General features: G+C 35.0%; 1 protein-coding gene across 3 annotated transcripts in view; it reads left to right on the top strand.

Moving 5' to 3' along the window:
* si:dkeyp-72e1.9 (syntaxin-binding protein 4) overlaps positions 1-25,427 on the top strand; it is a 57,655-nt gene extending 32,228 nt beyond the window's left edge. For 2 of the 3 annotated variants that reach the window (XM_051106005.1, XM_051106004.1), the window contains exons 7-22: positions 972-1,095; positions 1,214-1,355; positions 5,169-5,275; positions 5,396-5,537; positions 5,676-5,748; positions 13,110-13,198; positions 15,445-15,541; positions 18,234-18,361; positions 18,728-18,820; positions 19,716-19,781; positions 20,031-20,219; positions 20,700-20,816; positions 21,598-21,647; positions 21,727-21,857; positions 22,778-22,835; positions 24,584-25,427. In XM_051106005.1, coding sequence (XP_050961962.1) covers positions 972-1,095; positions 1,214-1,355; positions 5,169-5,275; positions 5,396-5,537; positions 5,676-5,748; positions 13,110-13,198; positions 15,445-15,541; positions 18,234-18,361; positions 18,728-18,820; positions 19,716-19,781; positions 20,031-20,219; positions 20,700-20,816; positions 21,598-21,647; positions 21,727-21,857; positions 22,778-22,835; positions 24,584-24,647 — 1,670 coding nt within the window. In that variant the 3' untranslated portion in view covers positions 24,648-25,427. The remainder of the gene's footprint in view (positions 1-971; positions 1,096-1,213; positions 1,356-5,168; positions 5,276-5,395; positions 5,538-5,675; positions 5,749-13,109; positions 13,199-15,444; positions 15,542-18,233; positions 18,362-18,727; positions 18,821-19,715; positions 19,782-20,030; positions 20,220-20,699; positions 20,817-21,597; positions 21,648-21,726; positions 21,858-22,777; positions 22,836-24,583) is intronic. The other variant, XM_051106006.1, reaches the window with a different exon arrangement.
* The last annotated feature ends 1,045 nt before the right edge of the window (positions 25,428-26,472 follow it).

The following is a 26,472-nucleotide window of genomic DNA, read 5'->3' as shown; positions in this document are numbered from 1 at the left end:
TGTCACATGGCACAATCATTCTAATATATTTCTTATTATTATCATTGTTGAAAGCAATATTGCTTCATATTTTAATAGAAACTGTGACACACTTTAAGACTTGTGCAGCATTTATTTGAAATATATTTAATGTATCTTTACATTTTTTACATTTAATTTATCTTAAAGCTAAAAGTAGTAATTTATTTAAAAAAATCCTATTGGCTTTTTAATGGTAGCAGATAACAAGCAAAAGCTTTGTACTAACTCTTGTTCTTTAGATACTTAAAGGAGAAGTCCACTTCCAGCACAGTACAGATAATGTACAGTGTAATGTACAAGGGGTCACCCCGTTGTCATCAGCGATGTTCATGTCTTTCTTTATTTAGTCGTAAAGAAATGATGTTTTTTTGAGGAAAACATTTCAGCATTTTTCTCTATATAATGGACTGTTATGGTCCCCCGAGTTTGAACTTCCAAAATGCAGCTTCAAACAATCCCAAATGCAGTTGTAAACAATCCCAGCCAAGAAAGAAGGGTCTTATCTAGCGAAACGATTGGTACTTTTTTAATGAAATAACAGATCGTTTCGCTAGATAAGACCCTTCTTCCTTGGCTGGGATCATTTACATTTGCATTTGGGATCTTTTGAAGCCGCATTTTGGAAGTTCAAAATCGGGGCACCATATCAGTCCATTATATGGAGAAAAAATCCTGAAATGTTTTCCTCAAAAAACATAATTTCTTTACGACTAAAGAAAGAAAGACATGAACATCTTGGATGACAAGTGGGTAAGGAAAGTTTTCTCTAAATTTTTGTTCTGGAAGTGGACTTCTCCTTTAAGCCACTGTGACTGTTGAAATAGATGAATTGATGGTTTTTGTCACTGCCATCTGGTGGTTCTTATAAAAGGTTTCATAATAACTGCCTAGTATTATGTCAAGGTTATTAATTTTTCGCTCACATCTTTATCCGTCTTTTTGTGCTAAAGCAGGCAGATACTTGGACAGCACGTCATCAGGATCTTCATCCAGATCTCAGAGTCCTCTATTGCTCAGTCCTGCTGGTTCTCAGAGTAATTACAGCAACACAGGACCCTTGCTACGCTCCCTAAGGTACTGAAAAACAATGATTTAGTTATGTGAAATTTACTTACTGAATTGTTTAACTATTCTGACCAAAAGTTTATTCTAGCTATACAAAGTCTGTGTGTGTGTGTGTGTTTGGTTTCAGTCACCCAGGTGAAGGGGTGATTCAGCTGATATCAATCACTCGCTCCTGCAGTCTGGGTATTACCATCGGCGGTGGCTCCAACAGACCTGATGGCCCTGCAGTTTTCATCCAGGAAGTGCTGTCCGGAGGAGATTGTCATCGGGTGAGAGATGGGGACTCTTTGAAGTCTATATTTATGTGTTCTGAGTTTCTCACACCACAGAAAATTGTGTTATTAACAGACTTTAATGAAGTGTCTGCGCATGTATTTTCAAATGTTTCATCAAAACTTTGTTAAATTTAGGATTTATTTAGAACCAACTTCACAAAAACACAGGCTTCCTAAATATGTAGCTTGATCTGAGACATGTTCTGAATAAAAATAAGGAAAGAAAAAACATTTATTGCAGTGGTTCTCAAACTTTTTGACTGCAAGGGCCCCCATTGTCCAATATTTCCAACAATATTTGATGGCTCAGTGGCTTTTCCTGTTGTTCGTGATTTACTGGATAAGGATAAATTTTATATCAATGAAATGTATCACAATATCCATGGAGTTTATACACTACCAGTCAAACGTTTTTTGAAAAAGTCTCTTCTGCTCACCATTTGATCCAAAGTACAGCAAAAAACAGTACAATTTTTAAATATTACTATTTAAAATAACTGTTTTCTGTTTGAGAAAACATTAATTAAAATGTAATTTATTCCTGTGATCAAATCTAAATTTTCAGCGTCATTACTCCAGTCTTCAGTGTTCAGATCCTTCAGAAATCATTCTAATATGCTGATTTGCTGTTCAAGAAACATTTTTTATTATTATCAGTATTTAAAACAGTTGAGTATATTTATTTTAGGATTCTTTGATGAATAGAAAGATTCAAAGATCAGCATTTATCTGAAATAAAAACTTTTGTAACATTATACACTATACCATTCAAAAGCTTGGAGTCAGTACAATTTTCTTTGGGGAAAGGAATTATAGAAATGAATACTGTATTTAGCAAGGATGCTTTAAATTGATCAAAAATTTTGATAAAGACATTTATAATGTTACAAAATGTTTCTATTTCAGATAAATGCTGTTCTTCTGAACTTTTTATTTAGCAAAGAAACCTGAAAAAATTCTGCTCAGCTGTTTTAAACATAATAGTAATGATAAATGTTTTTTGAGCAGCAAATCAGAATATTAGAATGATTTCTGAAGGATCATGTGACTGGAGTAATGATACTAAAAATTCAGCTTTGAAATCACAGGAATAAAGTACATTTTAAAACATATTCAAATAGAAAACAGTTATTTTAAAATTTTTGCTGTTTTTGCTGTACTTTGGATTTTGGAAATTAAAATAAAAATCTTACTGTTTAAAAACTTTTGACTGGTACATTTAGATTTTATTTTACATGGGTTTTCTAGATCTAGAAATCACACTTTTAAAATGAGGCTTCCTCATATATCCAGGTTTTTCTAGACAGGAGTCCTGATTCTTCACGGAAAAAAAAAACAGTTATTGTGGGATGAATTATGAAAAGATATATTTGAATTTTTAGCTGTTTCAGCTGACTCTGATGCTTGTTTTGCCTTATTTAAGTCATCTTGAGGCCCCTTTGGAAGTTTGTCGAGGCCTCTTAATGGTCCCCGGCCCCCTGTTTGAGAACCACTGGTTTATGGTGCTTTAACTGTTTGATTTCGAGAATAACAAGTTGCAGGTGCAGGTGAGGTTGTGCGGACAGCTTGTGTATGGAGATGGTTTGGGTGCGAATTAAGCTAATTACTAATTGCAAGCATCATCATTTGTCTTTAAACTGTTATTAAATGAGACAGAGAAAGAGCAATGGACATAAATGAGTGTGATATGTCACACAGTTCGACGAAGTGTTTGCGTGAGCTGGAGAGGAAACAGATTATAAACCTCCAAGACTCTTCACCCCCAAAGCAAGGATCACTCAGCTTTTTACACCTTACCATTAAGCTCTAACACATTTAGCCATCTTTATCACAGAGGGAGTTCGGATTAAAGAGAGGATGACATCCTAGAATGTCAGACTACTGCATTATAGCCTGAGCCAGTGCAAAGGTTTCCTCTTAAGTGGGTAGACATCTCCTGGAAACAGTCTAAGCAATTTATCCCCTGCTTTACATTGTCTTGAGGTAAAGGCTCCTCTGGACTGTTGTGGGGATGGGCAGTGCTGTCACAGCAGACTGCAGAGGTCAGGTGTACAGAAGGCCGTGTAGGGCATCACCCTCCCTGTGGAATATAAAACTCAGAGTGGGGAGGGGAGCTGTAGCATTCACCTACACGACTATTGTGCTGAAACTCAGATATTCAATATCACTTAGATTTCCAGTGTCAGATTGTTGGCCATCTGTGACACCTATTGTATAAGGTCGCATGTCCATTTTGAATCATTTAACCAGAATCAGTGATCAGAACTCTTTTTTTGGCCATTTAAGTTCATAAGTTGTTAATTTCGACATTTAGTAATGCATTATTAAAATCACAAGTTGTTGGTGAACTAACATGAATACATTTTTGTCTAGTCCTTAGTTTTAGTGTTAACTTGCATATTAGTGGTGTCTCCAAAAACAAGAATCACTTTTTTTGTTGTTGCTTATAGTTAGAATTTGACAAATAATTTTCTTAATCAATATTTTTGTCATTTTGACATTACAATTCAAAATGCGTCCTCATTTTTTTTTTTCAAGAAATTAATATTTTTATTTAACAAGGATGCATGAAATTAATCAGAAGTGACAGTAGAGACATATTAGGTAATACTTTAGTATAGGGACCTGTTTTCACTATTAACAAGTTGCTTATTAGCATGCATATTACTAGCATATTACCTGTTTATTACGTAGTATAAATAACCAAAATTAACATTCTAATTTCCAATACAGTCTAACAGAAGTTAATCAGAAAAATAATACCTAATAATACAACTGCACCTGTGTATGAATATTGTTTGATGCTCAGGTGTCTAATCTAAATAGTGTATAGGCCTTACTAAGTACCAAAATAAATAAATAAAAAAACCTCATAACACTTGTTCAATAGCCTACATAATAAAGTTTTGATTTAAAAGGATGAAGAACAGGCTACTAGCCTATGTAATTTGCACAACAGGTGAAATTATGAATGGTAACAGCTCAAGGTTTTTTTTTTTTTTTGATACACCAAAACTTATGCGACAATTAGTTTTTTTTAGGGATGATGTCATCAAGCACACCATTTTATTGGTAAAAAGCCAGTTGGATGGAAACAGGCTAGAGACAGCAAATTTCGCAATTTGTTTTAACGCATATTCTCTTTGTCGATAACAGTAGCCAAGTTTCCATCCAGTTTTTTGCAATGTTTTGTTATAAAAAATGTGGGGGTTTTTTTCACTCAAAAAATGAGGTACCTACTCTCAGATAAATGAGGCCTACGATTAATCAGATGCAAATAGAAACACAAAACTAGTCCTAAATGAAAGAAAACAAGTTGACAAAAAGATTGAATCTAATATTTGGTGATAATACACCATAATAGCAGATTTATAAGCAATTTTTTGGAGTCCAGTCATTTTTGACCGGAAACACCGCAAGTGTTAATTGGGTTAATTGTGTTTAAAAATAGGTGGACCAAGAGCAAAACTGATGACATTTAGCAGTCATAATGATATGACTGCTAATATATCGTGCATCCCTAAACCCCCAATTTCAGGAAATGCTTTGGAGTAGATTGGATTCCCTCGAATCGGACACTTTTGGCACAGTTGTGTAGTTTTAGTGACTTTGGAGTCTCTGAGGGGATGGAGTTGCTGTAGTGGTGTCCTCTGTGACATGAGAGAGGTCTCCACCTGGTGATGAGTAGTACAGTGGCTTATGTTCCTGCTGATCCTGTTGGCACTGCTTTCTCAAACTGAATGTCTGCCATCAATTGTGTCTGATCAGCAGCATTTAGTAAAGATTTTTATTCCTTTGACCTTATAGGATGGACGGCTCAGACCCGGAGATCAGCTTATCGCCATTAACAAGGAGTCATTAATAGGAGTCACGTATGAGGAGGCCAAAAGCGTGCTCAATAAAGTCAAATTCAGGTATTCATTCTCTTCAATGTGGCTTAATGTCCTTTGATCAGTGTTTAATAATTTATCAGTATCTTTGTACCTCATTCTTTTACATAATATACCTTTCATCCCTGTTGTTTGCTCTTGAAGTCAGGAACCAGTGGTGGATATTGCCTTCATCCCAGGAAAAGGACCTTTCTCCAACAGCCCATCGTTGTATAATGGAGTTCAGAGGGGGGTTGGGAACGGATACAACTCCAGCCGGTTAAAAGTTCATGTCCGATCTCCTGAGGTGAGTGTTTACTAGTGTACAGATTGTGCCATGTCTTTGGCACTTCAACAACAAGAGAGTCTTGTGGCTTACATAATACACACACTTGATATGGTCTTTCTGCTAAGCATGCAATGCTTCACTGTTTACTTTTTATAGGTGCGACTAGAGGACACAGCTCCAGTGCTTTCATCCTCCCCGGATATCTGCCCTCCAGACATACAGGTTTCAGGTACATGTCACGAAGGTGGACTCACATGTCTAACCCCCCTTAACTCTATATTTAATAAGCTTTGCAGCTAGATTCCTCCCATTCTCATCACAGTGCAGATTTTGTTATATATAAGGCTCATATTTCCCTTTTGAAAGAAGTAAATTTGATAACCTTTCAAAATGAGTGCATTTCGTGCAATCACAACATCTTGTGCTCTTTGTGCCTTCCTGTCATACTACATGATTTACTGAAAGAAGTAAATAATAATTATAATAATTTACAAAAAAAAATCTCAATATTATTTAAAAAAAATGTACATTTACTTGAGAAGCAAAATTGCATAAATACCCTACTGTTCAAAATTTGGGGTCAGAACTATTTTTTTTTAAAGAAATTAATACTTTAATATTTCAAATAAATGCAAATTTCTGAAGGATTATGTGACACTGAAGACTGGAGTAATGATGCTGAAAATTCAGCTTTGTATTGCAGGAATAAATTACATTTTAAAATAAAAAAGAGGTATTTTACATGTTAATAATATTTCAAAATATTGAACAAATAAATGCGGCATTAGTGAGAATAAGAGACTAATTTTAAAAACCTTACCAACCCCAAAAAATAGATTTTTTAAGTTTTTTATCTTGTCCAATTTTGTTTTAAGATCAAATCTAACATTACTTAATGGGATTTATTCCTGAAAACAAGAAAAAATATTTCCAAGGAATTAAGTAAAAAAAAAAGAAAAAAAGAGAGAATATATTCCCTGAAAACAATAGTACAGAATTTTTCTTCTAATTCTAATTATGAACTTAGCCTAATGTTTTTAACAATATATGTACTTTTAAATCTTTTGAAACCCACTAAACTTTTGTAAATGTGAGCTGTCTTTAAAATAAATTTAAATGGAAAGCAGTTGTCGGCGCCAATAGCCTCATGGTTAGGTTAAATTGGACCCTAGTTCGATTCCCGTTTCGAGATCCTTTGCCGATCCCACTCCCCTCCCAGCTCTTTCCTGTTATCTCTCTACTGTCTTGTCACAAGAAAAGGCATAAAAAGCCCAAAAAAATAAGTAAAGAAAAATGCAGTTTATTTTCAGTTGTAACAATATTTCTTTTACATTGTTTTAAAGATATTTACAAAAAAAGTTGATATTCTTACTGGAATAAAAAGACAGTAACACTTTGCAGTAAGGTTTATTAGTTAACATTAGTTAACCACTTTAGTTAACATGAACTAAAAACTAACGGTAACACTTCACAATAAGGTTCATTAGCTAGCATTAGTTAACCGCTTTAGTTAACATGAACTAAGAACAAACAGTACTTTACACTTAGGATCATTAGTTGTCATTAGTTAAATACATTAGTTAACATGAAATAAACATGAATGGTAACACTACAATAAGGTTCGTTAGTTAACATTAGTTAACCACTTTAGTTAACATGTACTAAAAACTAACGGTAACACTTTACAATAAGGTTCATTAGCTAGCATTAGGTAACTGCTTTAGTTAACATGAACTAAACATGAATGGCAACACTACAATTAGGTTTGTTAGTTAACATTAGTTAACTCCTTTAGTTAACATGAACTAAGAATGAATGGTAACACTTTACAATAAGGTTCATTAGTTAACATTAGTTAACCACTTTAGTTAACATGAACTAAAAACTAACGGTAACACTTTACAATAAGGTTCATTAGCTAGCATTAGTTAACCGCTTTAGTTAACATGAACTAAGAACAAACAGTACTTTACACTTAGGATCATTAGTTGTCATTAGTTAAATACATTAGTTAACATGAAATAAACATGAATGGTAACACTACAATAAGGTTCGTTAGTTAACATTAGTTAACCACTTTAGTTAACATGTACTAAAAACTAACGGTAACACTTTACAATAAGGTTCATTAGCTAGCATTAGGTAACTGCTTTAGTTAACATGAACTAAACATGAATGGCAACACTACAATTAGGTTCGTTAGTTAACATTAGTTAACTCCTTTAGTTAACATGAACTAAGAATGAATGGTAACACTTTACAATAAGGTTCATTAGTTAACATTAGTTAACCACTTTAGTTAACATGAACTAAAAACTGACGGTAACACTTTACAATAAGGTTCATTAGCTAGCATTAGTTAACTACATTAGTGTACATGAAGTAAGAATGAACTAACGCTACAATAAGGTTCATTAATTCACATTAGTTAACTTCTTTAGTTAACATGAACTAAAAATGAACAATACTTCTACAGCATTTATTAATCTTAATTTCAGCATTTACTAATGCATTATTAAAATCACAGTGTGCACTGTGAATGAACTTGAACAACTGTATTTTTATTAACTAACATTAACAAAGATGAATAAAAACTGTGATAAATGTATTGTTTATTGTTCATTCATGTTAGTTAATACATTAACATCCTTTAAAATCCTTCATGGTTACAGACTAACAGGGAAGATATCAGTGGTGTGCAATTGCATGTTCTTGAATACATGAACCTGCATTTGCTCTTTAAGTTACTGTACCTTACAGACTGCACCTTGTGCCTCAGTGCAAGTGGCATCTAAAATGAACCGGTGCTCAGAGAAACAGGATTTCTTGCGAAGCAATTATTTATTTTCCTAGAGAAAGATTGGGGATTAGTCAGTAGCAGTGTTTGGATTTTAATCAACGGCTAGTTGCAAAGTAATCTCTCGATGCTCCAGGGGTCGGGTATGTATGTGAGGTGTTGAAATTACACAATCAAATTCTAGAAGACGTACCAAAATAAGAGAGGAAGGCCTCTTTCATGTTGAGTCAGATAGTGCTCTTATCTCAGTTCACAGCAGCTGGGTAGCTGTTTAGTACAGATTGGTTTGCCGTGCATAGTGTGTAATCCTTTCTTCGGGCACAAACGGGATTGATAAGTTGTTAAAGACACCATACAGAGAAAGCCACTTAAGTCCATTTTATGCTCATAGATACTTTGAAGAAGCCGTCTGAGTGAATGTTAACAAGTCAAGTCACTTTTCCAGATACTGAAATTTTTCAATGCTAAAATAATGCTCAAAAACTTTTCAGTATTGGATTTCTCTACATAAAGACCCATTTTGACACTTAATTCACACTTAAAAATGGTGCAGTGTCAATAAATTATGTTGGAATTGTCATGTGTTAGATAAACCAAGTGGAATATGAAAAAAATGAGGCTAGACATTTTTCATTTACTGAGATTAACTATTTTAACCACATTAATTTCTAATTATGAACTTAGCCTAATGTTTTTAACAATATATGTCTTTAAAATAAAGCAGTTTATTTCAGTTGTAATAATATTTCAAAATATATTAACATTTTTAGTTTTTTGATCAAACAGATGCAGCTTTGATGAGTATAAGAGACTTAATGTACTGACCCAAAACAAACAGCATTTTTCTTATCCCATTTTATTTTTATTTAGTTTGAGATTTATGCTTAAAACAAGAAGAAATTTCCATTAAATAAATTTTAAAAACCTATTTATAAATATTAATAGTTAGTATTAAGTATGCATATTAGTTTTGAACACTAAAACCGTCAAAATATATTCCTTGAAAGCAATTTTTATTTCTTCTCAAGTAAATTTACCTTTAAAAAAGGTAAGACGATATTGTGGAAAAAAAGAAAAAATATTGGTTAAGAAACTTTTTTTTAGATTTTTACATTAAACTCATTGTTACTGTGTTTATAAGTTGTTATTTAATGCAATGGCATTTAGCGTCTCGTGTCCAAACTGAGATGTGCACTATGCACCTGTCCATCAGTCTATTACTGACCCAGAGTTTAAGGTTAATCTAGAGCGGATGTAAGCATGTCTGGCTTGCCCTTGAACTCTGGATGTTGTTGTGTTTACACGCATAGGATTCTAATTATCCATGACATCTAGTGTATAGTACTTGAAGTGTATAGTACTTAATTACCCATTTATCCAGACTAGCTGATTAAATCTTATAAGAATAAGAAAGATCTGTCTTATCTGAATTAAATAGGTGCTGTAATCCTGCAAAAGCCCTTCTGGGTGTCCTTCCTAGAAAGGACGACTAGACGCACTCAGACTCAGAGACACGCTTATCTTCGTTCGTTGTCATTCTTTAATCATTGTGATTTGTAGAGATTGTTGTAGAATTCTGCTTTCCATGGTAGAGTGATGTTTACAATTGGTTTGCACCCTTTTTTACAGTTAAATTAATGTATTACAATACTCTTTCACAAAAAAAGGTTCAAAGGTGTCATTGGGTCAAGGTACAAAAGCTAAAAGGTGCATTTTTTTAACCTTATTAACCCCTAAATGGTACATATTAGGGCTGGGTGATATGGTAAAAAAATTAGCACAATGAAATGATTTATATCAATCGATTTAGATTATTATATTTCTTTCAAGTTTAAAGGAAGGTCCTTTGCTCCTTAGTGAATGTTGTAGAAACCACACCATTAACTGTGGTTTTAAGCTACTTGTTGTGGTCAGAACATGACAAAAACGTAACATTTTTTAATTCTTTACACTTTTCCAGTCAGTTTTCCTTAAGAAAACAAATACCTTAGTTTCTGCTTGTTCTAATGAGTGCTATTGTTTCAAATCATGAAACAGGTTTGTGCAGCCTGACTTTGATGACAGATATCTTCAGCACAGTTTGCAGGCTGGAATATTAATAATATTATATTTTTGTCTCAGAAATGCACATTTGACAGCAACTCGAGTTGACAGTAGTAGTAGCTTGAGTTAGGATGCAAATGTAAATTTATGTTCCTTATCAAAAACAGTTACATCTGTAAGAATTGTAACAAAAAAAATGAATGAACATATTATGCCTAATGTAAACGCTCAATTAGTGTTTAAGCCGTGGAAAACAGCTTCCAAACAAAATGTCATGTAGCATTTCATTTACCTCAAGCAAGTCATCAGTGTCCACAGCTTATTAGTTTGCTAGAGGATTAAGTCTAGAGAAGAGCATTTCGCAACATATCAGACTTTATCAGGGTTGCCAGGTTTTCACAACAAAACCAGCCTGATTGCTACTCAAAACTAGCCCAAAACTAGCCCAATCATGTTTTGGAGGGGGTCCCCCGGTAAAAATTGCGTTTCGGGGGGTAAAATGCATGTTTTTTGGCAGGGTTTCCCAGGAGGTAAATATCACATCATTGAGGTCACTTTAACCCACGGACATGAAAAACAACCTGTGGCAACAGTTTGAAAAGTAGCCCAATTCTGCGGGAAAACCACGGACTTGGCAACACTGGACTATATACTCATTATATTTTACTTTACCTGCTAGTGATGATGTCTTAATTATTTAATGTATGTTTAAATTGATTTGTTATGAAACAAGTTATGACAGCCAAAATGTAATCGAATAAATCAAAGAAATGTTACAATTTAAAAGGTTTAAAATTTAAAAACTGCATTATGTGCAATTGACATGTTTGCATACAATTTTTAAAGTTGAGTGTTTTATTATTATATTTAAAAATAAATAGTAATTAAATTTAAGTTTGGGCTCTGTTGTTAATTGTAACCATATAGTAATGTAAAAGGGCTCCCTATAGTTTAAAGCAAATTCAGTTATAATTTTAATTATAACTGAATTTATTTAAAGAAAGAGCAACTTGTTCAGTAAACCACTGTTTAATAATATATATATATATATATATATATATATTTTTTTTTAGTTTGTTTAGGTTCCCCCCTGCTGTACCGAAATCATACTGAGCCATGACGTAAAAATGTTTGTGTACCGATACCCATCGATTATTACAGATCAAGTGGACCAATAACCAGTATTTTGAACTGATATATATGGTGTAAAAATGAAAATGAATGTCAAAATTAAGAATAACAAGGGCTCTGACAAAAACTTTCTTTAAATACTTTTAAATTATTTTATCTGAAATTCGGTTTTGAAAATGACGAATAACCATAGAAATTTATAATATCGGTGCCGATAATCGGCTAGGCTGATAATCAGTCGACCCCTTCTTTGGAGGGTACTACCCCTGTGACAGTTTTGTACCTTTTTTTCTGAGAGTGTAGGTTAAAAGTGAATAGGGACTGGAGCTGTCAAGCACTAAAAATGACAAAAAGCACCATGTAATGGATAGTTCACTCAAAAATGAAAATTCTGTCATTAATTACTCAGCCTCATGTTGTTCCAAACCCGTAAGATCTTCATTCATCTTCAGAACATAAATTAAGATATTTTTGATGAAATCCGAGAGCTTTCTCACCCTGCGTAGACGGCAACGCAACTGACACGTTCAAGGCCCAGAAAGGTAGTCGGGACATTGTTAAATACATTGTTATGATGAATGTGTTGAAGACTGACACAGAAAAGAAGAAATTGTTGAATAAAGTCGTTATTTTTGTTTTCTTTGCACACAAAAAGCATTCTCGTAGCTTCATAACAGTACAGCTGAACCACTAATGTCACATGGACTATTTTAATGATGCCTTATTACCTTTCTAGGCCTTGAATGTGATAGTTGCGTTACGTAGTGTCAAAAACATCTTAATTTTTGAATACAGAAGTCACCATGACAAAAAGCTATTTTAATTTTGACATATCTAGTATGAGAACACTGCAAAGATAGCGTTATATAGAGACTTTTAATGTACTTTGTGATGTTGGAGCTTGATAGAGCGAGTCCCCATTCACTTTTATTATAAGGAAAACTGATTTTGTTTTCCACATAAGAAAGAATCTATACATATTTGTACAACATGAAAGCAAGTAAATGATTCCATTTTGTTGTGAGCTAACCCTTTAACGAATAGTTACGCTGACTTATTGCATGTTTGTGATTCTGTTGGAACGTTCATAGACGCACCATTAATCTGGATTGTTTTAGTTGTCCTGGATTGTGTACCGTCAGTACCACCTGTTAAATCCACTCCCCCTGAGCGAGCCCCTGCTGTGCGTGTTGGTCCCGAATTACCGGCAGGGGACCTGTCTGAGTTTGCGTGAGTCTGACGTGTCTGAGCTCAAGCTGTCAATCATGAGTGTCAGAAGGCAGCTAAATCCCCTGCAGGAGCGTGTCCCCAGGGCGGGGGCGATCATCTCATAGCTCTTATAGCGAGCCTTGCTTAACAATACACACGCAACTAAAAGAACCGGTGTTAATACCTCACTTTCTCTGTTGCTATCTCTCTCGCCCCCTCGATTCAAATCCATCACACAGTTCATAATCTTTATTGTATTAATATAATACCCATTCATTTGAGCTCCCAGACAATGAAAAAAGCATTAAGGCCAGGTTTTCCAATGCAGCTAACTAGCGCATGCCACTAAATGCTTTAATGTGAGTATGACTCTTAAAGTAGGTGAATTACTGTCCCACTTTCTCCCTCAGCCTCCACCGCACAGAGACAAGCCGCCGTTTCCAAACCCAAGATCTCGCTGGACCCTCACATACGGCTCAAATCAGAGAAGCTCGAGCTGGTAAGCCTGGTTTAGTTTACACAAACACTTCTGCATGTGTACAAAGAACGATGCTTTATGACACTCAGCAGTCAGGTCACAACAAGAAGTTGTTTTTCTGCTGGCTTAACTGGTAATGTTTTCACTGACCTCACACAAAAATTGCATTTTATTTTTTTAGCATCCCTAGTGAATAATAAAGACTCGAAGTCCCTATGAAATCAAAATTGAAGTTGTTTTATGAATATGTTATACTTAAAATCTACTAAATTGGAACATCTAATTTTATGCTTAATGTGCTTTAATTGTGTGTAAGGAGTGCTGAGGTCCAATTAAACGCATACTTAATTATATTTGATTGTGCTAAAATGGAACTATTGCATGTATACATAAAGTATACTTTACATCTTGCATTTAAAGACCAATAGTATTCAAAGATCATACAATCATTATTAACAGTGAAACTAAAACACATTTTAGGCTTAATATTAAGAAATGTGCTTTGTGCACAAGTAGTACTTTAAATAGTTTAAATATATTTTTTATATCAGTAAGACTCAAGCAAGATGTTAGAAAACATGTTAAAAGATTTGAACTAAAGTTAATACAAAATAAATGTATTTTAAATATATATATATATATATATATATATATATATTTTTTTTTTTTTACTAGGGATGTAATATGTTTGATAAATATGATACATAATCCAATGTAATTCTTAAAAATTGCAATGTTTTTGTAGCTTTAAGTCTAATATTATTTTACCCCTGTCTAACGAATGCTCTGTAATTAACAGAATGCTTTTTATTAACAGAATGGAGCAGAGTATTGAGTATTAAACTAATTAACATTTTATATATATATATATATATTTTAACTAATTCATTTTATGATTTTGGCTGTAGTTTCTTCAATTAAAGCCAACGGTTAGTCAGGGGAAAGAAAGAAATATTTGTATTTTTTATTTCTTTTATTAGATTAAGTATTTTATCTTAGTAAATTTCAGCTTACAGCATGATTTTACATTTATTTTAGCTTTTAAATTTACATTAGAATTTGATTATAAAAATACTTTTTTATTTCTTTTTTTAGCCATGTTGAAACCCCCTAATGGGCCCCAGCCTCTGGTTAAAAAACACTGTGCAAAATAATGTTACAAAATTAAATAACTAGATTTAACATCAACAGTATTTCTGTGAGTAAAAGTGTGAAGAAAAAATAAGCAGTATACTAGTAATTTTACTGAACTGCTTCAAATCATCAAATCATTTTGGGTTTTTTTACATTTAAGAAAAAAAAAAACCATAAAAAAAAACATAAAAAAACACCACTATGGGTAAAATGTTTTATTGAGAAAAATAAAAAGTTTATTCTCTATATAGTTTTGCATGATTTATGATTGCTGTGTGTCTGTATCTCAGTGCAAGTAACTGACAGAGTGCTTATGAAGATAACCCATGATATCTCAGTGTCACTTTCCTCACAGATCTCTGTCTCTGCTCTTTGTTATGGTGCAGTTGTTTAGCAGAGATTTAATTTAATCCCGCTGATCCCGAGGCTGACCCTAATCTACCGGCCCATTAATAGGATTAGGTCTCAATGGACGAGAGCACTTAAATGTGGACTAAAGGCACAATGCACACCATATTAAGTGTTGCACGAACAGGTAGTTGATGAGGTCCAAAGTTTCGATTTGACTTTACGCTGTTTATTCCGCTGTTTGTCTCATTTGTAAGTAGATGTTTTAACCGGAACGGGGCAGTTTTCTTGCCATTGGTGTTTGAATGATATATCTTACTTTTGTGGCAGTATCAGATTGTAAGTTTGAAATTAATCTGATTAGCCTTACTAATACCTTTTGAACTCTTATGGACCATAAGCCTGGATTTATTGTACGCCACTGACTTGACCTCTGTTACCACACTGCCCTCTTGTGTACAGAGCTGTAACACTCCTTTTCAAGCTTGGCTGCATTCTGTACAGTTGAAATGAATCATAGTTATCAGTCAACTTCTAAATTATCTGTTTATTCACTAAACATTTGAGCATCATTTTTCATAGTTTTGCTCTCAGTGAAAAATTCGAAATAGTTTTGTAATAAATAAAATAATGAAAGATCTAAATGAATAAAAAAATTAAATAATGTTTTTTGTGACAGGAGAATAGCATTACAGGCCACTCAGAATTCCAAAGGTGCAGGATGTGGTTGAATAGTCCTGAAGCACTATAATGATACATGTTTTTGGCATTTTGTCATTTTTCAGGCTCTGTCGTACCTGGGTCTGGATGTAACAGATGAGAAGAAACGGCAGCTCAGAGAGAGTCTTACTACAGACCCTCAGGGAACGGTCTCGTATGGAGGTATAGACACAACCTTTACACCTTTATGCTGCAGCTGCATAGCATGATCCTCAGCCAGTCAACTATACAAAGGAAATACTCATTTCATTTTATGTGGACACATATTTCCTTTTTAATAAATCACATAGCTCAGTATTGGAAGTGAGTGTAAAACGGTGGTCTTTTTTATCTGAAGTACTATTTATTTATTGAAGTACTATTATAGACCTTTTTCCTGAGTAAACGATGAGCGCCGCCATTACGAATTCTAACTTCCGATTAGATGCTCTTCTGTTCCGGTCTCCATAGGAACCCATTCAAATAGCGCCCAACTGTTTCTAACGTCAGCAGCTTTGTGTCATCTACACACTCATTAATCTTTGAGGAGCGAGGCACTAACAAATGACGGTCATTGCGACATTGCAAAGTTATGGTGCTATGGAGCCACGTGCTATTTTAAAATATTTTACTAGGTTTAATGCTGCATTCACGCCATCTCGTAATTCCGAAACATTCTACTCTATGTGAATTATGAGTTTGTATGGCAACACTATCAACGCCAAAGCCCTCACGTCCTCCTGAACTCGTAATTACAGCTAGTAAACTCTGAATGTTCTGAGAGTTATGACTTGGACCAGTGACAGATGTACCACGTGACCGCCACCAGGCTCATTTTGGTGCTAATTAGGCGTTATCTATGAGTCCGACAACATGGAAAGTTATGAGTAAAATGTCACGTGTTGTCATCTCGGAATTACGATAATTACGACATGGCGTGAAGGCAGTATAACATTAGATTATCAGATCGAAATATGCGCTAATTTGACTAGAAACACTGGAGACTGGAAATGCAAAGCATTCTTCAAGTTAAAAGTCAGGCGTGACTTCCACGTTCAGGGAAAACGTCTATATTTTTACTCCAATTCATTTTTTAAAATATAAACATTTTAAATATAAACTCGCAATTCTGAGACATTAAGTCAGAATTGCATGATATAAACTCACAACTGTGAGTTTTGAAGTCAGAATTGCAAGACATAGTCACATTTGTTAAATATAAACTCGCACTTCTGACATTTTTCTCAGAATTGTGAGAAATAAGAAAGAAATAAAGTCAGAATTGCGTGATATAAAATTGTGTTATACAGTCAGATTTGTGAAATATAAACTCAACTGCGTCAGAATTACGTGACAGTCACAGTTCTGAAAAATATATATAAATATATATAAACTTACAATTCTGACTTTTTTTCTCAGAAATGCAAGTTTCTCACAGTTGTGACTATTTTTGCAATTCTGACTTTATAACACAATTATGAGTTAAGTCAGAATATAAATATTATATAGATATAAACTCAGAAAACATATCAGTCTGTTTTCTTTTCCCTCAGAATGGGACTTTACAACTCGCAATTGCAAGTTTATATTTCACAGTTCTGAGAAAAAAAAGTCAGAATTGCGAGATGTAAAATCAGATTTGTGAGATAAAAAGTCACATTAACCTTTTTTATTTTTTATTCAGGGTTTCCATACTAAATAAAACAGGTTGCGTGACAAAAAGGATTACTGCAGTTTAGCCAGAAAGGAAGTTACAGTTTAGCATGCAAATATGGCGGAATTTAACATTACTGAAACAACTAAAAGAAAAGAATATTAATCTCTTTCACACTCATTGCTTGGATGAAAGTGATTACCGGTGCAGCATGCGTGCCTAAGGTTCTCAACCTCTGCAGCAACCACAGGAAATAATCACATTTTGACATGGACGGAAATACCTATTTAGAAAAGGGAATCACAATCCATATTTGGATATTGAGCTTCAGTTTAACACTTACAGTGAGTTTTTAGAGACAGACTGTCAGGAGGAAATTTTTTTTTTTGGATTCAGTACGAACTGAGACAACTAAGTATATTTCCAGGCTGCTCACGACAGGGAGTTACGCTCCTCAGCAGGAAGATGCCACCACGGCAAATCCTGATCAAAGTGCTTGCTGTGGAGCAAGAGTTCTGCCTGTTTTCTTGTACTTCAGCTGTGCAAACACTTAGAGCAAGGGTACCTGAACATAAATATTCCCTCTAGACGCTCTTTCTCCTGCTATGAGGAATATTCTGGATAGATTTCACAGTGACAGAAGAAGGGAATATATTGCACTCACTTTCTGTTTAGCAAGCAAATGTTGACCTGAAATCACATATGTGACCCTGGACCACAAAACCAGTCGTAAGTAGCATGGGTGTATTTGTAGTGATAGGCAAAAAATACATTGTTTGGGTCAAAATAATAGATTTTTCTTTTATACCAAAAATCATTAGGATATGAAGTAAAGATCGTGTTCCATGAAGATATTTTGTAAATTTCCTACTATAAATATATCAAAACCTAAATTTTGATTAGTGATATTCATTGCTAAGAACTTCATTTTGGACAACTTTAAAGGTGATTTTCTCAATATTTTGATTTTTTGCACCCTCTGATTCCAGATTTTTAAATAGTTGTATCTCTGCCAAATATTTTTCTATCCTTACAAACAATGGAAAGCTTACTTATTCAGGTTTGATGATGCATAAAAAATGGACCCTTACGAATGGTTTTGTGGTCCAGGGTCACATATTGTCCCTGAATTCATGATTGTTTTGATGCTATAAGACATGCTTTTTATATTTCTAGTGTTATTCTTGGCTTTTCTAACTACGCCTCTGTTTTCTTAATAAGACTTCGTGGAAGCCACCCGCAGCGTTTATCAGGAGAAGCTGGAGGAGGCGGGACTTGGACAGGGTCCCTTCATGTTCTCCTATCAGGAAGCAGCTAGTTTGATGGACACCTCTGCCTTTCATTCCCCAGTAAGTAGACCCGCGGGATTTAGTATCGGAGCACTGTGACTTTGATTGGGGCTAAACTTGAGTGCAATCCTCTGAGCACCTCCTCACATTGAGACTTCACTTTCTCCTGAAGTTGAGCATGTCGGGAGATTTACTCAGGGTTCTTAAAGGAGCTTTTCTGCTGCTCAGGAAAGTTATCAAAGCTGTCTTTTAAGCTCTTAAATGCCTCGATTGTCAGAGTTTGCCTGTTCTGTACCCTTTGCTGTTGGATGTGTCTCATATCAATGTATGAGCACTGAATTGGTGCTGGTTTTAATGTTCTTTTCAGATCTCGGAGGTCACAAACTTATGAAAGAGTTGTTTTAGGAGTGTCACTCTCTCTTTCAGACCTATGAGTCAGAGTGCAGCTACAGTAGTGAGGAACTGGAGGAGTTTCAGACTGAAGTCAAACAACTCCAACTGCAAATGAAACAGCTTAAAGTGAGTACTGGAATAAACGCTGCATTGTGTTCCTTCCTACATGCAAGGTCTGAAATTAACACTCTTTAAAGGGTTCGTTCACCTAAACAGGAAAATTCTGTCATTAATTACTCACCCTCATGTCGTTTCAAACCCGTAAGACCTTCGTTCATCTTCAGAACACAAATTAAGATATTTCTGATGAAATCTAAAAGCTTACTGATCCTGCATAGACAGCAACGCAGCTGGCACGTTTAGGGCTATTTTTATATCAGTTAATCTATCTAATAATTTATTGATTAATTTCCCACAAAAAATCAACACATTTATTTAGGAGAAAAATGTAAATACACAGTATTTCTGAAAATAAATAAACACATTCTTTTTTTTTTTTTTTTTTTTTTTTTTTTACAATAATATCAACTAATTGGAGCAGCTTTTGGTTTATATAAAATGTAATGAAACCATTAAATGGAATCCAGAAAAGTAATGGAAAACAAAGAATTTGGTAAAAATAAAACTGTAAACTTAAATAATTAGACAGGCTTTTTGATTAATAAAATTTAATTTAACCATTAAAAAAGAGTATAGAAAATTTTTTAATGGTAAACTGAATTTGGAAATAAAACGGATTTCACAGGGCCCTATAATTATATTTAATATAACAAAGGCCTGCAGAGTGCGCCCACGGCCTGACGATTGTTTTTACACTTTACCCTCATGATTTAATCCTGGTTTAATATTGATTAAATATCATTTAATTCAAATGTCCACTTAATCTTTAATATGTGGCCATTTCTTTACGACATAAATGCTATAACCACTATGCTATGACATCAAAACGTTTCTATGACTTTATATTAAATTTAGCATTAAAAAGCCTTTGTGACATGAACATTTATTGCAATGCTTTTAGGTGTTGCTGAAAGACACAGAAGACAGTAAAAAGACTCTGGAGGAGGAACTGCAGAAGACAGCTGAGGTAAAGCCTCCAGCATCTCAAATAAACACGATTTGTTTGATGTGACTTAAATGCCTCAAAATAAGTCGTTCATAATCACATATTAAGAGGCATGTGTGCTGTTTTAATACATCAACACTTTCCGATGCCCATTTCAACTCACTGTAACTCGAGTATACCAAATATAAACCTATAGTAATCAACACAAGTATCTTAACTTGTTCATGCATTTAAAATGTTTGTGCATTTCCATGTATGTGGATGAAACAGAAGGCCACAGCCACAGTGGAGGAGAATAAGTCTCTGAAGAGTAAGCTGCAGGTAGCAGAGGCTGTTCAGAGACAGACTAACAGTGCTGAGCAAGACTATGAGGAGGTCATTCAGCTCCTGGAGGCTGAAATCAAAGATCTGAAGAACCAGCTAGCCGGAAAGAAACAGAGAGGCCTGGAGGCTACTAAGGTAAATCTTCCTCATCACATCTCTCTGTTTGCTGAAAGTGATTTATATAATTTTGAATTAGATTTACAAGATGATGCAATGACTGAAAACTTTTGTAGACTGCAGTGAGTTGGCAGGTAAATGTTATCCAGTGCAACACAATCCTGTTTGTGATGAACTAGTTTTAAACAGTGTTATTATAGTATTAGTATGTCATAATGAATTTTGAATTAGCTGTTATGTTTTACATTTTCATTTTAGTAAATTTGTCATTTTTATTAGCTTTTTAAAATTCTATGTTTATTTCACTTTCAGTTTTCTTAATTTTAGTACTTCAACTAAGACGCAGTTGTTTTATTTCAGTTAGTTATTAAGGCAGCAATTCTATTTTTTTGTGAAGTTTTCATTGAATAGATATATTTTAGAATTATTTTAATTAACGAAAATTACTTTTAATAGTTTTCGGTTGGTAAACGGTAAATACACTGGTTTTCTTCACAGGAGGATGTGATGGAGCTGAACAGGAGGCTCAACATCATTGACAGCCAGCTGAGAAGGTCTGAACTCACACGGAAACACCTGGAGATATCCAACAAGAAGCTCCTTGGCTTTGCGCAGGTAAACACAAACCACATTTTTTGACTTGAAGGGGTAGTTCACCCAAAAATGAAAATTAACGCATGATTTACCCTCACGCATAGGTGTAAATGACTTTCTTCTTTCAGACAAATACATTTGGAGTTACATGAAAAAATGCTCTGGCTCTTCCAAGCTTTATAATGGCAGTGAATGGCTGTTGAGATTTTGAAGCCCAAAAAAATGCATCCATCCATTATAAAAAGTACTCCACACGGCTCCGGGGGGGAGTTAATAAAGGCCTTCTGAAGTGAAATGATGCATTTCTGTAAGAAAAATATCCATATTTAACACTTCATAAACTCTAATCTCTAGCTTCCACTAACTCTCGTACACTTGTTTAGGAGAGAGTGTCATTCCAGTGGATGCAAATTCTGTCATCATGTACTCATTCTCATGTCATTTTAAACCTGTATGAGTTTCTTTCTTCTGTTGAACAGAAAAAGATGATCTTTTGAAGAATTCTACTAACCAAACAGTTAATGGTAGCCATTGACCCCCAGTATATATTTTTTCCATACTATGGAAGTCAATGGCTACCATCAACTGTGTAGCAACATTCCTCAAAATATCTTTTTTTTTGTTTAGCAGAAGAAAGAAATTAATGTGTGCATTTATCTATAACATTCATGAGTAAATAATGAAACCATTTGCATTTTTGGGTGAACTGTCTCTTTAAAGTACACTGTTGTATGTCGGTATCAGTGATGCTTCAAAAACACCAAAAAAATCCAAGTTTAAATTCTGCATTCTGTTTTTACAGAATGTCCACAAAGTTCTCACCACTAGCAGCTTATTTGGGAATGAAACTGGGTAAGTTCCTCAAGACAAACACTGAAAGTTGCAGTGTGTCTCCCATCAGAGATCATGACTTACCTTCCCCATCCTACAGGTGCGCACGAGCGTCTCCAGCGACTGACAGCCCAGACACACCCTCACCGATCCCAGACTCTGCCTGCCAGCTCGCAGCTGAGGCCAAAGAGCTTGTAGATGGTGTCTGCTCACTTTGTACTGAGGATCACAGTAAGTGACAACTGTGCTCTAGATCAACAGTTCTGGGGATCCAATCTGAGTGACTGCTTGATAGGATAGTTCACCCAGAAATGACCCTCACCCTCAAGCCTCCTAGATGTGTATGACTTCCTTCTCTCAGATGAATCCAGTCAGAGTTATATCAAAAAATGTCCTGGCTTTTTCAGGCTTTTTCTTGGCAATAGTGTTTCTCTTCAACAGGTCAAAACAAGTCCAGTAAACTGCATCCATCCATAATAAAAAGTGCCTCACACGGCTCCGGGGGGTGAATAAAGGCCTCCTGTAGCAAACTGCATTTTTGTAAGAAAAATATCCATATTTAAAACGCGAAAATCACTTTAATCTAGCTCGCGCTCACTGTTGTACACGGAAGCATCTCCGTAGGACGACAGCGTTGCAGCGCTCAGAAGTGACGAATGCAGAAGCACAGGGGAGAGACCAAAACAACACAAGAATTTGGAAAGAAAAATGTCAGAGGATTTCGATATAAACCAGAACAGGGCTATATTTCCTTTGCTAAAGTAAGGAAACTTTGCTTTCTTTGCTCCTGTAAACAAACGTTGGTTTTTGAGACTCACTTTATTGGACTTGTTTTGACCTGTTGAAGAGAAAAATCTGCCTATTGCTATGATAAAGCTTGAAGGAGCCTGGACATTTTTAATATAACTCCGATTGGATTCATCTGAAAGAAGGAAGTCATATACACCTAGGATGGCGTGAGGGTGAGTAAATGATGGGCTAATTTTCATTTTTGGGTGAACTAACCCTTTAAAGCCTCTCTCTTTGAATCTGATTGTTCGAAACCGCTTCAGTCTGTTTAAGTAGAGTGTGACTTACATAATTTGGGACATTAGGGCTTTTGTTCTGATTGTTTGTCATTATTATTCACAAAATGCTTGGTTGTTTCGCAGCATTACTCCAGTATGTAGAGGGAGACGTTGTGAAGGCTGAAGAGGACTGTGATTCAGAGTGAGTGGCTGCTTTTTGTTGTGTTATGAAGCAATCAGCATTTTCCTCTTCAACTGCTGCTGTCAGCTGAGTTTAGCTCAGGCCAAATGTTCATTTCACTGTCACAAAACCCTTCACTAAAACTGCTGGTCTTGCAAAGTCTATTAGTTATCCAGTTTGACAAGGAGTTTTGAAAAACACCAAAGTAGGTGTCATGCAGCTCATATTTTAGACATTTAGAGTTTTAAATGGTATTAATCATGCCATTCTGAAGTGAAAACAATCATGGCAGCCTTGTCATTGGGTCGATCCTAACTGAAATGGTCAAAGGTGCATTTTAGAAGAACAGTGGAGGAGAAAACAGTTTTATTCGTCTTTATTAGTCTTTAATTATCATTCTTATTATTTAACTGGATTATTGTTATATATTTTATTTAATTACTGAACATGTTCTGGACTATTTTTTTCTTCAGTAAATGTTGCATATTTATACTTATACATGTATGTGAATATGTACACATATACAATTTTTAGTAATTTATTTCTTCGAAGAAATTAAAATCTGTAATATTAAACGTTAAATATTATTGTAACAATTACATTTTTTTTTTACATTTTCTTAATTTAGCTTTAACTGTTCTTAAATCTAACAGTTTTAAAAGAAGCGCCTGGGTATTAAGACTTGTATGGCTTAATATAATGTAAATGATGTCTCTTACTGAAATATGTGGTAGAAAACCCGTAAAAGATTTTATTTATTTAAAAAAATCCACATCGTTTTATACATATTTTGGACTATGGGGGGGTGACATTATTTTGATTACGTGAAATGGTTGCACCCGGTGAGCTACTGGTGCTACCTGATGTTATTTTTACTCCAAAACAACTATGAAAATAAAATACTGATACGATGCCACATTGTGTGGCTTTTAAGTCAGAGAAGCGATGTAAGTCTTCACTGCTTTCCTAGCAATAAGAAGAGGAGAAAAGAATGGGAAGATGCCTGTGGACGAATAAAACTTTGCGTCTTTGGTTCTTTCCACTTCAGCCCTGATGCCTTTGAGGTTTTTAGTAGAGCACAGCTACTGAAAGATCTTACAAATGGCAGAGACAAGAAACGCTAGATGCCATCCTGACAGGATGTAAGCATCCAGATGCTTGTCATGACGCCACAGCCACTAAAAGAGTTTCTTAGCGTGGATTCACTCGATATCCGGTAGCGTTTAGACTCCTTGTGGGGAAGAATTGGTGGTACTGCATTTGGTTTAAGCCTATACGCTTATATCCATCACCATCTGTAAGCTCTTTAGTAGCTGTGGTCATCATATAGTATTTTATTTTCCAAGCTATATTGTGGTAAAAATAGCAACAGGTAGTGCAACTTGATACAAGTCCAAAATATGTATAAAACTATGTGGATTTTTTAAATAACTTAAATCTTTCATGTGTTTCTACTACATATTTCAGTAAGAGACATCATTTATATTACAGATCTTAATACCCAGGATAATATTTTAAAAATTATAAAGAGGTTATCAATGAAAAATCATATGTAAAGGTCCAACGGATGTCCAGTAGTGTCAGCCATTGTGTGACAGTAACATTGACTCCGAATGACAGTTATTTTTTTTTTTTACCCCTTTTAATGCAAATGCTGCCATATCGCTTCTGAATAGAACACAATCATAAACATGCATATTTACATTAGAAGATTACAGATTTACATAACGCCACACTTAATCCAAAATAATGCTCTTTTTTCCATGTAGCCTCATTCAGTGGCCACAACCTCCTGTCCTCGGGACTCCTGCAGCAGAGCGGCGAGGTCAGTAGAGCATCTGGGACGAACAGACAAACCGGGCTCATTCACAACATGAAGGTCAAACTGCAGTTATACTGTGGAAAATAAGAGACTGTGAAGACCTGCAGTGTGGTTTGTACTCTTTCAAGAGGCCTGAGCTCTACTGATCAAACTCAAACTCAATTTTTAAAGCAGTCCATGTACATATTTAACACGTAGCAGTACTGAGTGTCATAACATAAAGGCAGAAACCAACCGAGGGCATTAAAATCTGAAACACAGATGACACCACTAACAGCAGAGGTGACTTTGAGATGAATAGCGAATGAAGCGGTTTCCACACACAGTTACGAAGATGATCTCATTCAAACGGTATATTTCCCCATTTCGACAACTGTAATGAAAACACATGTGGCTGTGCAGCTGACCTCTCTATTAGAGTTAGGTATATTATACAGTACATGTATTACATTTCACTTAGGGATCTTCGGGACAGTCCCCACTCGTCATCATTTGATATGATGCTTATTTGTATCTGTTCTGAGAAGTGCTATGACGTTTTGAAGATTTTATATTTTCGGTCCGAATCTTTTATTATTCACAGACATGTAGACACGCTCGCTTCTAAGTATGTGCGCGGTTGCCGTCATAAACCTTGTAAATCTCGCCGTCGAACCCTTCAATGTCCTCTTCTTGTCTTTGCCGATCATGTCAGTCCACGCTGGGATGCACAATGTCACCTGCTGCATTACAATCAGGTACGTTCTGTCAAGTGCTTTGGGGGACCCTTCGTGGTTTGTTTCGTGGATGGACAGTAACTTTGCTCCCTCCTGTCCCGGTGACTATACTGATTGTTCTAGGGGGAATTTTGCTCGTCATGTCCCTGGTGTCGAGTAATGAGAGTCATATTGCAGTGTTCCACCCCGAATGCGTCCATTCAGCTGAACAATGCACATGGTTCAGGTTACTGTTTTCATAAGCACACTGTATTCGGCTGTTTTGTCTTGGCGTATAGGATCTACAGTCACTTATATCAATGTGTAATAAGCTGGTATCATTTATTTCCTGAGGATAGAGGTGTACGGTTATGCAGATGGTTTGTTGATATTAATAACAGCACATGCTCTACAAATGCTGACATGTAGTCCTGTGATTTAACTAGATTGCATCATATGTGTGGCCTAAATATCTTTCTTTTAATGTTTTTATTAAAGTCAGAACAAATGTGTGATGTGGTTTTTGCTTTTGTATTGTATGTGGTGAAATTCGGTGCAGTATCTCTAAAGACTAGAGGATACTAGAGGATTTGTTATTTTCAAATCTACTGTGGTCAACAGACAGACACGCTCATGCTTGCGTGTCTGCAGGAATTGCAATGCATGCGTGCCAGTCTACATTGCTGAGCCAAAGCTGGCTCATGGTACAATATTTGAAAAATTTATTTGGCTACCAAGGGTTGTATGCTGACGCAGTTCTAATGCTTGTGTAATCTGCAACAGCTTGCGTGTTTTTTTTTTTAAAGACATGACTACACATATGCAGTGTGTATTATGGATGCATCACTGAATTCGACCTTCCAGTAACCCTTTTTATGGTAACATGCATAGTCATAGGTTCATCACTTTGTTTGCATTTTATACATGCATATATATGTATATATATATATATATATATATATATATATACATACACACACACACACACACACACACATATATATATATGCTAAATGCTCAGAAACATTTAGTAGTATTATCATAGCATCCTTGCTAAATACAAGTATTAATTTCTATAATTTCTTTAAAAAAAAGTTATACTGACTCCAAGCTTTTGAATGGCATAGTGTATAATGTTACA

The sequence above is a fragment of the Labeo rohita genome, chromosome 3 (genome assembly GCF_022985175.1).
Source record: "Labeo rohita strain BAU-BD-2019 chromosome 3, IGBB_LRoh.1.0, whole genome shotgun sequence".
In the NCBI taxonomy this organism is placed as follows: domain Eukaryota; kingdom Metazoa; phylum Chordata; class Actinopteri; order Cypriniformes; family Cyprinidae; genus Labeo; species Labeo rohita.
Note: the sequence above shows the minus strand (reverse complement) of the source record. Positions and strands in the feature narration are given on the sequence as shown.